At 36.7% G+C, this 14,979-nt stretch overlaps 1 protein-coding gene across 3 annotated transcripts in view; it reads right to left on the reverse strand.

The window, feature by feature from the left end:
• Positions 1-332: 332 nt before the first annotated feature.
• STEAP4 (STEAP4 metalloreductase) overlaps positions 333-14,979 on the reverse strand; it is a 38,078-nt gene continuing 23,431 nt past the window's right edge. The window contains exons 2-6 of one of the 3 annotated variants that reach the window (XR_002521103.2): positions 13,278-13,735; positions 12,100-12,627; positions 10,395-10,559; positions 8,680-9,105; positions 333-1,986 (exon numbers count right to left, since the gene is read on the reverse strand). Coding sequence is in view for 1 of the 3 variants with exons in the window: in XM_003896358.5 (XP_003896407.1) it covers positions 8,875-9,105; positions 10,395-10,559; positions 12,100-12,627; positions 13,278-13,733 (1,380 nt within the window). In the remaining 2 variants the exon portion in view is untranslated. Of the gene's footprint in view, positions 1,987-7,509; positions 9,106-10,394; positions 10,560-12,099; positions 12,628-13,277; positions 13,736-14,979 lie in introns of those variants that run through there. The other 2 variants (XR_002521104.2, XM_003896358.5) reach the window with 2 other exon arrangements.

Here is a 14,979-nt window from a genome sequence, read left to right on the forward strand (position 1 = left end):
AGTCTTCTTCATATGGGGAAAAATTCCAATAGAGATGAAATAATGGACGACTTTTGTTGTTGAATATTCCTAAAATTCAAGAATTTAAATACTATTTTAATTACAGAATGTGAAAGAAAGGAAAAAATGTCCTGTTTTTGGCTTAAGGAACTGTGTTTCAAAAGGAACATCAAAATGTTTGTAGATCTGAACAAGAGGCACCAGAAAGATGAAAGATTTAGAAATGTTTATATACGAGAAAAGAATGAACGTGCTGGTGAGGTTTAGCATGAGTAAGATAAGATTTAGCAGGGATAGGCAATCAATTACTTAAAAAGTTTTTTTGTTTATAATTTTTTAATTAAAAATTTTTAATTGACACATGATAATTATACATATTTATGGGGTACATAGTGACATGGCAATACATATATAGCGATCAGATTAGGATAATTAGCATATCCATCATCTTAAGAATTTAGCATTTCTTTCTGTTGAGATCATATCTTCCTTCTAGCTATTTGAAATATATATTATTAACTATAGTCATCCTACAGAGCTATAGAACACTACAACTTAATCCTTCTATATAGCTGTTATTTTGTATCTTTTAACAAATTTTTTCCTATGCCCCATTACCTTTTAAATTAAATTTATTTTAATAATTAGGTAACCTACTCATGTAATTAAAAAACCAAAATGATATGAAAAGGTCTATGGTGCTTCTACTCCTGTCACTACTCCTCTGTTCTCCCATCTTGTTTGGTATGGATCTTTTGAATCCTTCTAAGAGTTTCTTTAGGCAATTAAAAGCAAATACACATACGCAAAAGGAATCATACTATATATGTTATTTTGTACCTTTTTAAAAATTTCACAGTATATGTTGGACATCTTTCCATATATGTAAAAGAAGCTGCCTTGGTTTGTTTTAAACAGCTGTATAGAATTCCATTCTGTGAAAGCATCATTGTTTCTTTGACCAGTCCCAAAGATGAATTATTGCGTCACTGCCCATATTCTACTTTTACAATGTCATTCATGAAAAACAAGAAAAACAAATAGCAATGCTTATTTTTCATCTCGAATGCCTGTAGGCGTATCTATAGCATAAATTCTCAGGAGTGAGACTCCTGGATCAAAACTTAACTCTGTGTTTTTATTTTGAAAGACATCGCCTAATTGCTCTGCACAGGAATGGTCCTAATTTACATATCCAAGAGCAATGTATGTGAACCTACGTTTCCACAGCCTCACCCACAGAATGTGTGCTCAAACTTTTGGATTTTTACCCATCTACTAGGTGAGAAATGGTATTGATGCAGTTACAATTTTCACACGTCTCATTATGAATGAAGTAGAATATCTTTTTATATGTTGAAGAGCCTTGTTTCTCCTGTGAACTTTGTTCATACTCTTTGTATAATTTCCACTTGGATGGTGTAGTAGTTGTAGTTGGCATTGCCAACTGCAAGTTCCTCTTGGCAGCCACCTCTACAAGCTGAAAGCTGGTTGTATGAATGCTGGTACCTCTTTGCCTGTGGGCCTTTTTCCCCCAGACATGGTGGCATGCACAGCAAGTGTGTAGGAAAAGCCAGAGTGCCAGAAAGTTAATGTCTTGGAAGCATCTGTATTCCAATGTTAAGCAAGGATTTGGTAGATGAAAAGCACAGTTTCCTTTCCCCTTGATGGGAATAACTCTTAGTTATGTCTGACACTGTCTTCCAGAGTTTCCCAGCAAAATTGAGCTCCAGTTGCCCAGATGGGTGACCAGCGGGAACATTCATACTTTATTCCTTCCCTGCTCTGTCTACTTTACTACTCCATTCCTAGAACTTAATAATTAGATGATTTTTAACTTCCAGTATAAACTCTTTTACAAGAAGTCTTGCCTCAGGATCAGTTTCTAGAAGTGCCAAGCCAAGCCAGGTTGTTAGGCCTACGTTTGAGCGCTGTGCAAAGTGTAGTCTGCCCGTGGTGCTGGCTTGTGAGCTGTTTGTTACCAGTCTGTAATAAATTCAGAAATTGGGGTGAAAAGCTTAGAAACTTTTATGGCAATTTGATGTTGCCATCATATTTAAGCATGTGATTTTGTGTTTTACAGACATATGCATTAATTTGTAATGAACTGGAAAAAAAATGAAACAAAAATTACTGGCCCTCATCTCTGATAGTTGGTGAGGCACTGCTTTAAATGACCACACTAAGAAAAATGGGTAGGAGTACAACTAGGAAAACTTTGGTTATCTACAGAGAGAACTCCCTGATAATTTCCTGGAGTGCTTAAAATGAAAGATTTCTTCTTGGTGATGGTCAATACTCTATCATGAGAAGAGTTAAGCCTGCTTAGAAGGCTAGCTATAAGAGACTTTATAGAAAATTCCTGCATTTGGTAGCAGATCTCTTCGCTTTTTTATTTTCTAAAACTGACAAGTAACAGTTGTACATAGTCATGAGGTACATAGTTAATGTTTATGTATGTACAATGTATAGTGATCAGATCATTGTAATTAGCATATCCATCATCGCAAACATTTATCATTTCTTTGTGTTGTGAACATTCAATATTCTCCTGGCTATTTGAAATTATATGTTGTTGTTAACTATAGTCATGCTACAGAGCTATGGAACACTAAAACTTATTTATTTTACTCTGATGAAATGAGAGCAGGAACTCTGTCATTCTTTTTCATCTCTATCTTAGAATGAAAGAAAGGATTAATAAAAATGAAATGAATACACTGGTTGGGCTCCTTCAAAATCTGTTGATTTTCTAAAACTCATAAGGCCAAGTTTAATTCTAGTTTTCTATTTTATCACAATCTGATACTTTTTGATATACAATACTGTGAGTTCCAGTCCAGCAACCTTTCGTTTTTACAAAACTGAGAAAAAGCTCATTTTTACAGCTATAGGTAACGGAACTAAGCCTGACATGTGTGTGTGTGTGTATGTGTGTGTGTGTGTGTGTGTGTGTGTAACCCTAGATTCTTCAACTAGTATTAAAGTACTAAATGAGAAGTGTTATGAAATTTCTTGCATGGGTTACTGGGTCTCAAGAACAAGTAAGTTCACTCAGTATGCAAAGCAATAAGGTGAAACCAGGGAAAAAGAAAATATTTGCCTTTAAGCTCTGGAGAAGAGCTATCCTCTCCTTGACTGCTCCTTTGAGTCCTCAGGTCTGGGGATTTTACCTACCTCCACCAGAACAAAGCTCCCTTTATAGTTTAGGAAAGCTTGTGGCCAGACTAGAGTGGGAAGATTAAAATGGCAATTGCAATGAAATTGAACTTAATGCGGGAACCACAGATCCTGTGTTTCTACAACCTTAGAGGACGAATTGAAATCAACATAGGTAAACCTGGAGTATTGAGGACTGGGCAATCAGGAATATTTAAAATGCAAATAAGCTTCTTGTCTTTAAAAATGTTTTTAAGAAGCGTTGCAGTGGTTTGGTTCACTTAGTCTATTTTGTGGATTCAAAGGGACACTTAGGAGGACAGCATTGTTGTCCCCCATTATATTGTTGTGTTAAAAGGAGATGGCCCTGGAGTCAGACTGCCTAGATCCCAGCTCTGCTTCTTATTAGTTGTGTGAACTTAGTTAAGGTACTGAGATTTCAAATCTCAGTTTCCTCTTCTGAGGATAAGAAGAGAACCTTAGAGAATTGTTATGAGGATTAAATAAGGTAAGGCATGTGAAATCGTTAGCATAGGCTCTGCTGCTCACAGCATTATGCAATAAATATCATTAAAAGCCTTCCAAAATTCCCTTACAGCAGAAAGCAAGTAGCACTGGATCCTTTTGGCTTTTGCTGGGTAATGGCAAGAGCACTGTCTTGCTCTTCCACATTCCCCTTTTCTCAGTCCCTTTGCTCTCAATTCCTTCATCCTTCACCTCCCTCATATGGGTCTTTATCTGAAACTTTAGGACTTTGTCTTGAGCTTGAGGAGAGGTAATGCATATGTTACCAGAAAGGGGGTCCAATCCAGACCCCAAGAGAGAGTTCTTGGATCTTGCACAAGAAAGAATTTGAGGTGAATCCATAAAATGAAAGCAAGTTTATTAACATTGTAAAGGAATAATATGGCTACCTCATAGGGCTGCCTGAGTATAGTTATAGTTATTTATTGATTATATGATAAACAAGGGATGGCTTATTCATGAGATGTTCAGGAAAGGGTCAGACGATTCCCAGAACTGAGGGCTCCTCCTGCTTTTAGAACATATAGGGTAACTTCCGGATGTGGCCATGGAATTTGTAAACTGTCATGGTGCTAGTGGGAGTGTCTTTTAGGCTCCTAATACATTATAATTAGCATATAATGATCAGCTGAGACGACCAGAGATCGCTTTCATTGCCATCTTGGTTTTAGTAGGTTTTGAATGCCTTCTATACTGCATCCTGTTTTATCAGCAAGGTCTTTGTGACCTGTACCTTGTGCTAACTCCTAACTCATCCTGTGACTGCGAACACCTGCTGTCCTGGGAATGTAGCCCAGTAGGTCTCAGTCTTTATTTATTTATTTATTTACTTATTTTTTGAGATGGAGTTTCACTCTTGTCACCCAAGCTGGAGTACGATGGTGCGATCTCGGTTCATTGCAACCTCTGCTTCCTGGATTCGAGAGCTTCTCCTGCCTCAGCCTCCAGAGTAGCTGGGATCACAGGCATGTGCCACCACACTGGCTAATTTTTTGTATTTTTAGTAGAGACAGGGTTTCACGATGTTGGCCAGGCTGGTCTCAAACTCCTGACCTCAGGTGATCCACCTGCCTCGGCCTACCAAAGTGCTGGGATTACAGGTGTGAGTCACTGTGCCTGGCCAGTCTCAGCCTTATTTTACTCAACCTCTATTGAAGATGGAGTCACCCTGGTTCAAATGCCTCTGATACATTGAAGAGTAACTTATACTCTTTTCCCAAATTCTACTGAACAAACCTTGAGAAGAGTGAAATATTTTTCTAGAATGTAAACCTAATTCATTATAGAAAATTGAAGTAGGATCCTGTAAGGCTACCTGTGGGTGGTGGGGTGTGTGTGTGTGTGTGCGTGTGTGTGTTGGACAAGTGGTAGTGAAGATGATGGTTGTGGTTGTGATGATGGAGAATGAAAATTGCAACTACTATGTGTAGTACCTTGACTGCCATTATACCTTAATTTTGGAAAGGAGCTCCAGAAGCTTTTACGCTCTCAGAGCTCTCAGAGGTGAAATGCACAATATATATTTATCATTATCATGGCTCTTTTGTGATCCCTGAACAATAGATGCATAAAGAGCTCCTGAATGAATTTCTAATTGAAATGGCTTTTTCAGTAGGGACTTTCCATTTGCTTCTAGCTTCCTCCAGGTTGTCAGTCCTCTCTTTATTTATAAGTTTTAATACTATTTTTGAAAGCAGGATAACACCCATCAGGGCTGCAGCAGTCCAGTTGTGCAAGGCATTTAATGCCCAGTCACGCAGTCTGAATCCAACCTAAAGTCTGCTTGTCGAGCCATTAGTCTTACCCCTGTGGCGTCTGCCTGGAGAAGGAAAGCTTTTTTACCTCCTAATTCTCACAAAAGTCCAGCGTGGGATGGTGCAGTCCTCACCATTTAGCCATCTGATGCTCTCCCCTCTCTAAGGGTAATACTGAAGCACACACAAGATACTGGACTGTGCCACCCCACTGAGCTCCAGCTTACATTGCAAGAAGCTGCAAATCTGTTAATGCACTTTCAAACCCATGCACTGCCTTCTCTTTTCCTTATCCCTGAAGGGAAGTATTTTTAGTCCTAGATGCTGGAACTACTGTGATTCAAAACCTTTTAGTAACTTTCTTTGGAATGCTGATGAGTTAAAACCAGAATTAAACAAAACTAGAAAATACTTTTAAAGTAACATTTAATGAATACACATTTACAAAAGTCATCATCCCTTAACATGGGGAAAGTGCACAAAAATAATATGAAAGTACAAAAATTTTTCTAGAATACAGGAAACATATCAGCAGTAAAGAAGTTTAGTTTAACTTTTGTTTTAATGTAAAATAGTTTGGATCTGTTAAAAGGAATACTGTTCACCCAAAGCACCTATTTTCATCTGTTGTAAACTCATTTTTTCTACCTTAAGTAAACTGGAGGAGTCAGCTGTGTTAATATGGTCAAATTAATTTCATGGTTTTGGGAGGAGGGAGGTTGTGGGAAGGACAGAAGGAGAACTTGGGCTTTCTTTGGTCAGCTGGTGGGGCTTGGAGCTCTTGTGGTTGGGGCCAAAGGTCAGGTTTGGCAATGCAGCTGTTAGGCCAAAACCACCAGAGTGCTCTTTAGCTTCAGGCTTCATGGATTGCTTTTAAGTACTCAGGTAGAGCATTTTTACTAGGCTATAAAAGTAGAGTTCATTTTTTTCTATAGGTCAGCATTTTACCTATGAATGGCATTTTCTATTTTCGGTGATGGACTGTGAGCCAGGATAAACACATTACTCCTTTCTTTAACAAAAAAGAGCATGGTTAACTCCAAAGGCTTCTCTAGACCAACCTGAATGATACTTAAACTTTAATCAACCAATGCTCAAGTCAAAGAGCAGTATCCAGCCCCGGTACACCTGACTGTTCTGCATAACATAGATGAGTAGTGACATTTTCCCTGTCTTTTCCACTGATACTGTAGGTTCAGCACCATATAACATGACTCTACTCAATGTCTTCCAGCTTTTTGTATTCTTGCTTGGGTTTATCAAAGATAAGTTGAAGGAGCATGTGTTCTGTGTACCTTTGCAACTAGTTTTAAATAAACACAAATTGAAATAAAAAAGACTATCTACAATAGTGTGATGAAAGCAACACCCTCATCCAATGGTAATGAAATTGATAAGGTCACTTTAGAAATGACTTGGCAATATATAGCAAATGCTAGTAAAAGTTGTTTAATTCTATACTCCCAATTCTTGGCAGGTATTCTGAGGAAATAATTAAAAATATGGAAAAACATTATTAGTGCAAAGATACCTGAAATGTTATTTGTTTTAGTAAAAAAAATGGATATAGTCTACATGTTTAATAAGGAAAGAGGTTTGAAAAATGCCTATTTGATGTGATATTATGCAGCCATTAAGAAAATATATCATGTAAGGCCAGACTAATGCCTGTAATCCCAGTGCTTTGTGAGGCAGAGGCAGGTAGATCACTTGTGGCCAGCAGTTCAAGACCAGCCTGACCAATGTGGTGAAACCCTATCTGTACTAAAAGTACAAAAATTAGCTAGGCATAGTGGCATATGTCTGTAGTCCCAGCTACTCGGGAGGCTGATGCACAAGAATCGCTTGAACCTGGGAGAAGGAGGTTGCAGTGAGCTGAGATTGTGCCATTGCACTCCAGCCTGAGCAACAGAGCAAGACTGTCTCAAAAAAATAAAAAATAATAAAAAAAGGAAAACAAAGCCTCTAGAAAAACAAAGCCTTTAAAAAAGGATGTAAAATTAAATATATAAGGTAGACAGAATTATTTTCAAAAAGTTTTATAGAAAAATATCCTGGATTGTTGATGTTGTTTTAATATATTTTAATCATTTTTGTATAATGTCATGTATAATATGTTATAATGAAAGTGAAAAAAAAAAAAAAGGTCTTAGTAGATCAGGCAGAAAAATGCCAAACTCAGTGCCTATTGGTTATTTTGGTATGTGGGAAGATCATGCATAAGGCTCCTTTTAGCTCCATGCTTGAGCTAGGAAAGTTAATCCCCCTGCAGGTCACCTTGGAAAGGGTACTATCAGCACAGAAAAACAGTGAGAACCATCCTAAATTTCAGCAAGGATTTGAGAAAGATCCACATAATGACGAATCTTCACACCTCTCTGCCCCATGACTTTCCGTAATTTTCGATCATCTGTGCATTGTTCAAATTTATACCTGCAGATTATTTATTTAATTTTACTGCTTACAATTATAATAGACTACTTATTTATACTAGAAATTAATAGATGGCAAATATTGAATAATATTTGGTATATAAAATTTACAAAGCATATTATAATACCTAAATAATACTAAACCTAATATAGTGCAACTTTACAATGTTTATTTAGCTTGCTGTCTAAAATTCTGGTTTATTTGAACTTTTTGATCCAGAACTTTTATCAACCCTTCTTTGCTTATGCACAATGCAAGTGAAATCCAAGTGGATATCCCTCCATTTTTATTCAATCTTTCCTATACCTATTCTTTGTAGAGGAAGAATTACATGCCAACTCTATAGATTTGCATGTATCCAAGACATGGTTACTTTTAATCAATTGTAAATTTTTCTTGTGTTATAAAAATAGTTCCCCTCAGTAAATATCTGTATTGAGAAAAGCAAAGTCAAGGTGTCATTTCACTAGAATTCATCATGGTAATATTTATGTTTGCCTTTACTTCCAAAAAACAACAAAAAAACTCATTCCCTTTTCACATTTCATGTGACCCACTTCTTCAGATATACCTAATAAAGCCTTTATCAGTGGTCACCATTGTGCTGTTTTTCCTTTCACTTAACTCAGCCCTTGAGCCAGAGAAGGAAGTTGCACATACTTCTACTGGATTTTGCAAGATATTAGGTCATACATGTTGCCCATAGTAAGGAAACTCTTTAGTGTAAAACCACAAAGCTAATTTCAATCTCAGCCCCATAGCCTCCGGGAAAATAAGAGGCAGGGATCTGCACTGATTCTTCACTAACCTGAGATAAAATGGTGATCTCTTCCAGTATGTCAATTTCTCAAACACAGGCAGTGTTTCCTTCAGTCACGGTGTAAGAAAAAAGCTTTCCTAACTATATCCATCATTCTTCTTTAAACATTCAACACTGTAGTTCAGAACTCCATGTAAATTGAACTTTGTTTTAAATATTTGATTTTCCATTCAATGCTGATTTCTAGTGTTTTGAGTTCCTTTCCCAGCCCTGGCGGATCCTTGTAAGGGTGTTGTCTACACATGGCATGATTAGGACAAACTTGATCACCAGCACGGTGCAAGGAATGATGAGCCCTAACACATAGGCTGCAGGAAGATACCATTTGAGATTTGAAGGGCTGAGGAATCTCTTCCCACCGTACACCAGGGTATGGGCTGTACACAAGATCAGGGTCAAATAACCCAGTTTGGACTATAAACAAGAAACAAAAATATGTAAGTTAACATTATTTACATCTTAAAGTGAAACACTCTAAGCCAGTGATGGATATTTGTCAACAATCACAAACATTTGAGACCTATAATGTTTAGGACACTTTGTTAAGTACTGAAAAAAAGCACTAACCCTTCCTCAGGATGGTAAATACTTCATTTAAAACAAGATCATTGCTTACAAATGACATAGTAGCTTCACCTTAACCTAGCTGGATGGAAAAAAGTTTCCCAGGAGTAAACTCTTCCAAGTTAGAATAAATCATTAGCTTGCCTTGGTTCCCAAAGGTGAAACTCTTTTATTTATCATCTTTTCTAGAGGTCAGAAATGAATATGACACAGTATGACCTCAAGAAGCACCATCTTAGTATATGTTACTGACTAAAACCAGATCCTAGCTCATTTCTATCACAACAAAGAGCAATAGCCAATCTTACTTGTTTCAGCCTACATTTTAAAGCTTATTGTTTATTTCGACCTTAATACTTTGAACAGAAGTGTTAATGAGAACATGCTGACTGAATTTGGTCCCTGGGAGAAATTGCAAGATTCCAATAGTTCTAAAAAATTCTAACCTGATTTTAAAGACTAATGGTCTTTTCTATTATACTCATAATAAGCATGCATCGGAATCATCTTGAAGGCTCATTAAATTTCTGGGCCACATTTTCAGAGTTTCTGATTCAGTAGGCCCAGGCGTGGCCCGGGGTTTTGTGTATCTAACAAGGTTCCAGGTGATGCAGATGCTGCTGGTCCTACTCAAAGTGCCATACTTTGAGGACCACTGGTCTACAAGAATGTGTAGTTACTAACTGCCTTTAAAGAGGGGTTGGTTGGTGGTTGACATGTGGAAGAAAACAATTTTCCCTCTTATAGGAGAGCATTAAGTCTTCGGGTGTGATGACATCTATCAAATCTTGCTGTGAATATTTTAAACTTTATCTCAACATATGGTTTTCCATATCTATATGTCCATGTTGTAAGGTTAATTTTTAGATGGTGAAATTTTGTCTTGGGGTTTCTTTTCACCTTGTACCTAGTACATCTCCTCACATAAATCATAATAGTTCTTGGTACTTTTCACCCTATAGTCTTAGCTGTAGATCTGGAGGCAGTCAGGAATCTTGGCAAGCATTAAGAAATCAAACCATTATGGATTCTGCCTTTTGTACCTTGGTTCAATGTTTTCTAATTTGAATTTTTAAATGTGATTGCTAGGGAAGTGATGGAGCAAAATGAAAAGTTAGGCATGATCTTGAAGTTCTTACCTGGACAAATCGGAACTCTCTCCAGTTGACTGCATTGCTAACAGATGGCAAAGAAGTGATTCCCAAGAGTACAAACAGAAAAAATCCAAGTATTCCCAAAGCCACATATGAATCACTAAGCCAGGCTGAGGAGGTACTAAATGGATTCTCCTTCTTGAGTATTGCCTAAGAAAAATTATAAGCAATTATAAAACTACATTTTTACAAACTGCCCACACTTTGAAGGGGACTGAAAAATACCTCTGCATGAATTATTTGCTCAAAGCAAATTGTATGGCATTTCTTAAAAATTATGTTAAAATAACTTCAGTGAAAAATGCACTTAGAAATTACATTTTTTGGCAAAAAAAAAAAAAGTAATTGGTTCTGTTTGGACTTGATTCTAGGAGTTGTGTAGAAAGTTTTGATTTTCCCTGTAAATTCTAAAAGACAGTAAACACTCACTTATACCTTCATTACCATCTGCATTTTGATCCCCAAGCAAAACTTGATGCTCTCAAACAATTACATCAGAATTCTGTTTTTCTGCTTTGTATGTGGATTACTCACACTCTCACAGCAGGTTCTTTCACGTTTGTTCTGTCATAATATAATACATCAGTCTTGCACCACAAGTTGAGAGGAATCAGACACTTGTAGTGTGACTCTTACCCAGGAAACTTACATATATTTCTTAGGAAAATAATAGAGAAACCCATAGAAGCAACATTAATGACTAATAATTTTTGAGACTGAAGTAAGATCTATCAAAACTAGCTATTTCTAAACTAGAACTGACTTATAGCACTTCCTCTGGGAGTTTTTTTAAAACTCCTTCAGCTGATTCTCACTGAATCTTTTGATTATGCATAAGATAATATTTGATATTTGCTCAGAATTATTTGGTTTTCTAGTTATTGAGGCCAACTTCTCCCAAGTCAAACATTAAGGGAATTATAAGCACTCTTTTGTGAATTTGTTTGCTTTAGTGTGGCACATGTTTGGTTAGCCCCCTTACTTATAAGATGGTTGGTTTTGACTTCCAAAAGGAAGTAACATGCATAAGAATAGAAGCTTGAAAACACATTAGTTAACATTTGACTGCCATCCAGAGGGATTCAAGCAGGTGTCTTTAGGTTTCTTGAGCCATGAAATCTGTCGGTTTGCCAATATCTCTATGAGCCCTGCAGATACAGCTCTGGACCCAAGTGAACCTGAAAAGTAAACATTTATTCCTTTTTTTTTTTTTTGAGATGGAGTCTTGCTCTGTCACCCAGGCTGGAGTGCAGTGGCATGATCTTGGCTCACTGCAACCTCCACCTCCTGGGTTTAAGTGAGTCTCCTGCCTCAGCCTCCCAGGTAGCTGGGATTACAGGTGCCCACCACCATGCCCAGCTAATTTTTGTATTTTTAGTAGAGATGGGGTTTCACCATGTTGGGGCCAGGATGGTTTTGATCTCTTGACCTCATGATTCACCCACCTCAGCATCCCAAAGTGCTGGGATTACAGGCGTGAACCACCACACCCAGCAAACTTTTATTCTTAATAGTTGTATGAGATCTAAACTGGATTCATTTTAAAAAACTGACATGACATTTCTAATTCTAGTTACTTTAAAAAAGAAGATGCTTAGAAGAGTGACTTTCTATAATTATGAAATGGAATATGATGTAGCAATAGTCTCTGATTTCAGGAGTAAAGGAAAATACATAAGAAGAGATTTACCTGGGTAACGGTTAGGTTTCCCAACCTCCATCGTACATAATATCGAATAGGAATCACAAGTGTGTAGAGGACATGAAGGAAGGCAAATCCCAGAGCCAGCAAGCCAAGCTGCTTTCGGCAAAGCATCCAGTGGTCCAGCCAGTCTGGGAATCGACGGTATTTTGTGCCTCGGTACAGTTGTAGAATGGCAGCAATAACACCAGGGAGGTAAACCAAAGCAAGCAGTGTAAGTGCTGTTATTGGAAAGACACGATTTGGAATGGAAATAGCCATACGAAATGTATTATCTTTCTTTTCATAAATGTAAGGGTAGATTACGTCTCTTATAACACAATAGAAAAACAAGAAGATACACAGAACAGCAGACAAATAGAAGGGGAACCTCCACATTGGAAATAGTTGCAGGGGGTACTTTTCAATTTCTTTGGCTGCTGTGAGTGATCCTTGATCCATTGGAGTAAGTCCAAGATTACGAACAATATCCATCACTCTTTGCTTGGCTTTGCTGTCATTTCCACACACAAATACCTGGTTTAAAAACAATTAATTCTGTATTTACTCCTTTTCTTTATTTAATAATTATTTTGAAAGGCTACAACAGCACCATGCAGAATGATGACATGTAACAGTGAACCGTTTTTAAAATAAGGACGTAGAATTAACATATCTAACAAGATGCTTTAAACTTGTTTGTGGTGTCCTAGATAGGTAAGTACCATGGTTTTTAGTTGATGATGGTTTTAGGCACATCATACTTATATAAGACCTGGTTCTCTGCATAATGAGTAGTTTGATCTTTCTTCTGTATTTGTGGTGCCGCATCACTTATGAATGCTTCTAATCTCAGTGCATAAATGGAACCAGTTTCATACAAGGTAATGGAAGTAGAAAAGGATATTCACCAAGTATTAGTTTCTAGTACTGACAAGAAGCCTCCAGAGGCTGACACCATGGGGTTCCATCAAACTAAAATCTGAGGGTGCATACAGTGGGAGATGAATTGCAACAGTTGACCACCTTACTTGGTCAAGCTCAAGAAAATTATTCACAACACATATTAGCAAAATGTAATATTTAGTGGGTATTTGATCTTGGAATTATATTTTAGAATCTTTGAGGCAAGTGCACATTTAATGATTCATTTTTTAAAGATTGAGTGTAGATTTGTTTAATCTTACCTGCCGACTTGCATCCAGTGCTCCTGACTGGAGAGCCCAGGCTGAGATGGTGTTAAATGCTTTTACCACGTGGGCTCCTGGCACCAACTGAGCAAGGTACTCTGCATTAGACTCTGGATACTGATTGATTTTGAGGTTGTTGCTGATATCTACCAATATTTTTCCATTGAGAACCTCAGTTAATTCTGTGAGAAAATCATAATGCTCTCTGTGGATTGCTATGATTATGATGTCAGACTTCTTGGCTGCTTCTGAATAGCTCAAGACTTCTGCACCATTGGGCAGTAGGTTGTTCTTCTGGGGGTTTCGACTTCCAAAAACAATAGAATAACCACACTGGAGCATTTTCAATCCCAATGATCTTCCAAAATCACCAGTTCCAAAAATACATACAATCTCTTGCTTTTCTGAAGAATTCATAGTAAGAGGAAGTGCATCTATACAAGTTTTCTCCATAACTGAAAAATAATAACACAAATGCCCAACAAAATATAAATGCGCTGTGCATGGAAAATTAAAGAGAGCTATATCCAGGAAGTGTAGTAATTGACTTGTTCTAATCTAATTGTCTTAACGATATTTACCCCCAAATTTGGAAGGAGTGAAAATTGTCATATATATTCTCATATGTGTCTTATATAACAAAATCACTGGTGAAAAGCTTCTGTTTGATAAAAGGATACAGGACAAAATCTGACCAAAAAATGAACCAATAAATTATAGATGAATTCACTTGTTTAGTGATACAAAAAAACCTAAATAAAACATTAGCAAACAGAATCCAGCAGCTTGTTAATAGAAGGTATATGTTGATCATATGGGGATTATTCTACAAATGTGAAGATCAGCTCTACAAGTTCAATTTTAGAAACTTCATTAATACAACTTAAAAGATTAAAATTTAATCTTATATTAAAAGATTTAAGGAAAATGTCCATCTTATTTGTGTATGTTAAAAAGGACATCTGTTAAAATTCAATGTTTATTCTTGATTCACAGTGAAAGAGAAATACACAGATATTTCCTTAACATATAAAAGTTATTGATCTTAACCTAAAATTCAGCATTATGCCTAAAAACATGAGTAGAAACATTTCCAACAAAGTCAGGAATCAGACAAATATGTCTGCTATGACCACTTTAGTTATTGTTCTGGAAGTTCTAACTAACATAACTGGATCAGAGAAAGAAATCAGAGGTACAGAAATTCAAGAGGGATTCCAGATGATCAAACAAGGGAAAATCAACCAAAAAAGTATCATACATATTAAAACAATTCAACATCTGGTCTGGGAACTAGATTAAAATCAATATTCTTCATATATTAAAAAAGAAACCAGTAAGAAGATTTAATCCATGAAAGGATCCTACTTATAGCTGCAACAAAATAAAGACAATATGTAACAAGATAGCAAGGTATGTGCAACATCTATATGAAAAATATTTTAAATGCTCTTAAGAATCAGGAGAAGAGAATTTATATAAATGAAAATGTACAGCATGTTCTTGGATGGCAAGGCTCACAAGATGTCAGTTTTCCCTAATTTAATCTATAAATTCTGAAAAGTAGGTTAATAAATGGGATGCTAGTCATATTAAATATTAACATTTTATAAAGCCAAAATAATTAAATAATGTGGTACTATCAAAGAAATAGATAAAGTTCTGGACAGGAACAGTGGCTCATGCCTGTAATCCCAGC

The sequence above is a fragment of the Papio anubis genome, chromosome 4, assembly GCF_008728515.1.
Source record: "Papio anubis isolate 15944 chromosome 4, Panubis1.0, whole genome shotgun sequence".
In the NCBI taxonomy this organism is placed as follows: domain Eukaryota; kingdom Metazoa; phylum Chordata; class Mammalia; order Primates; family Cercopithecidae; genus Papio; species Papio anubis.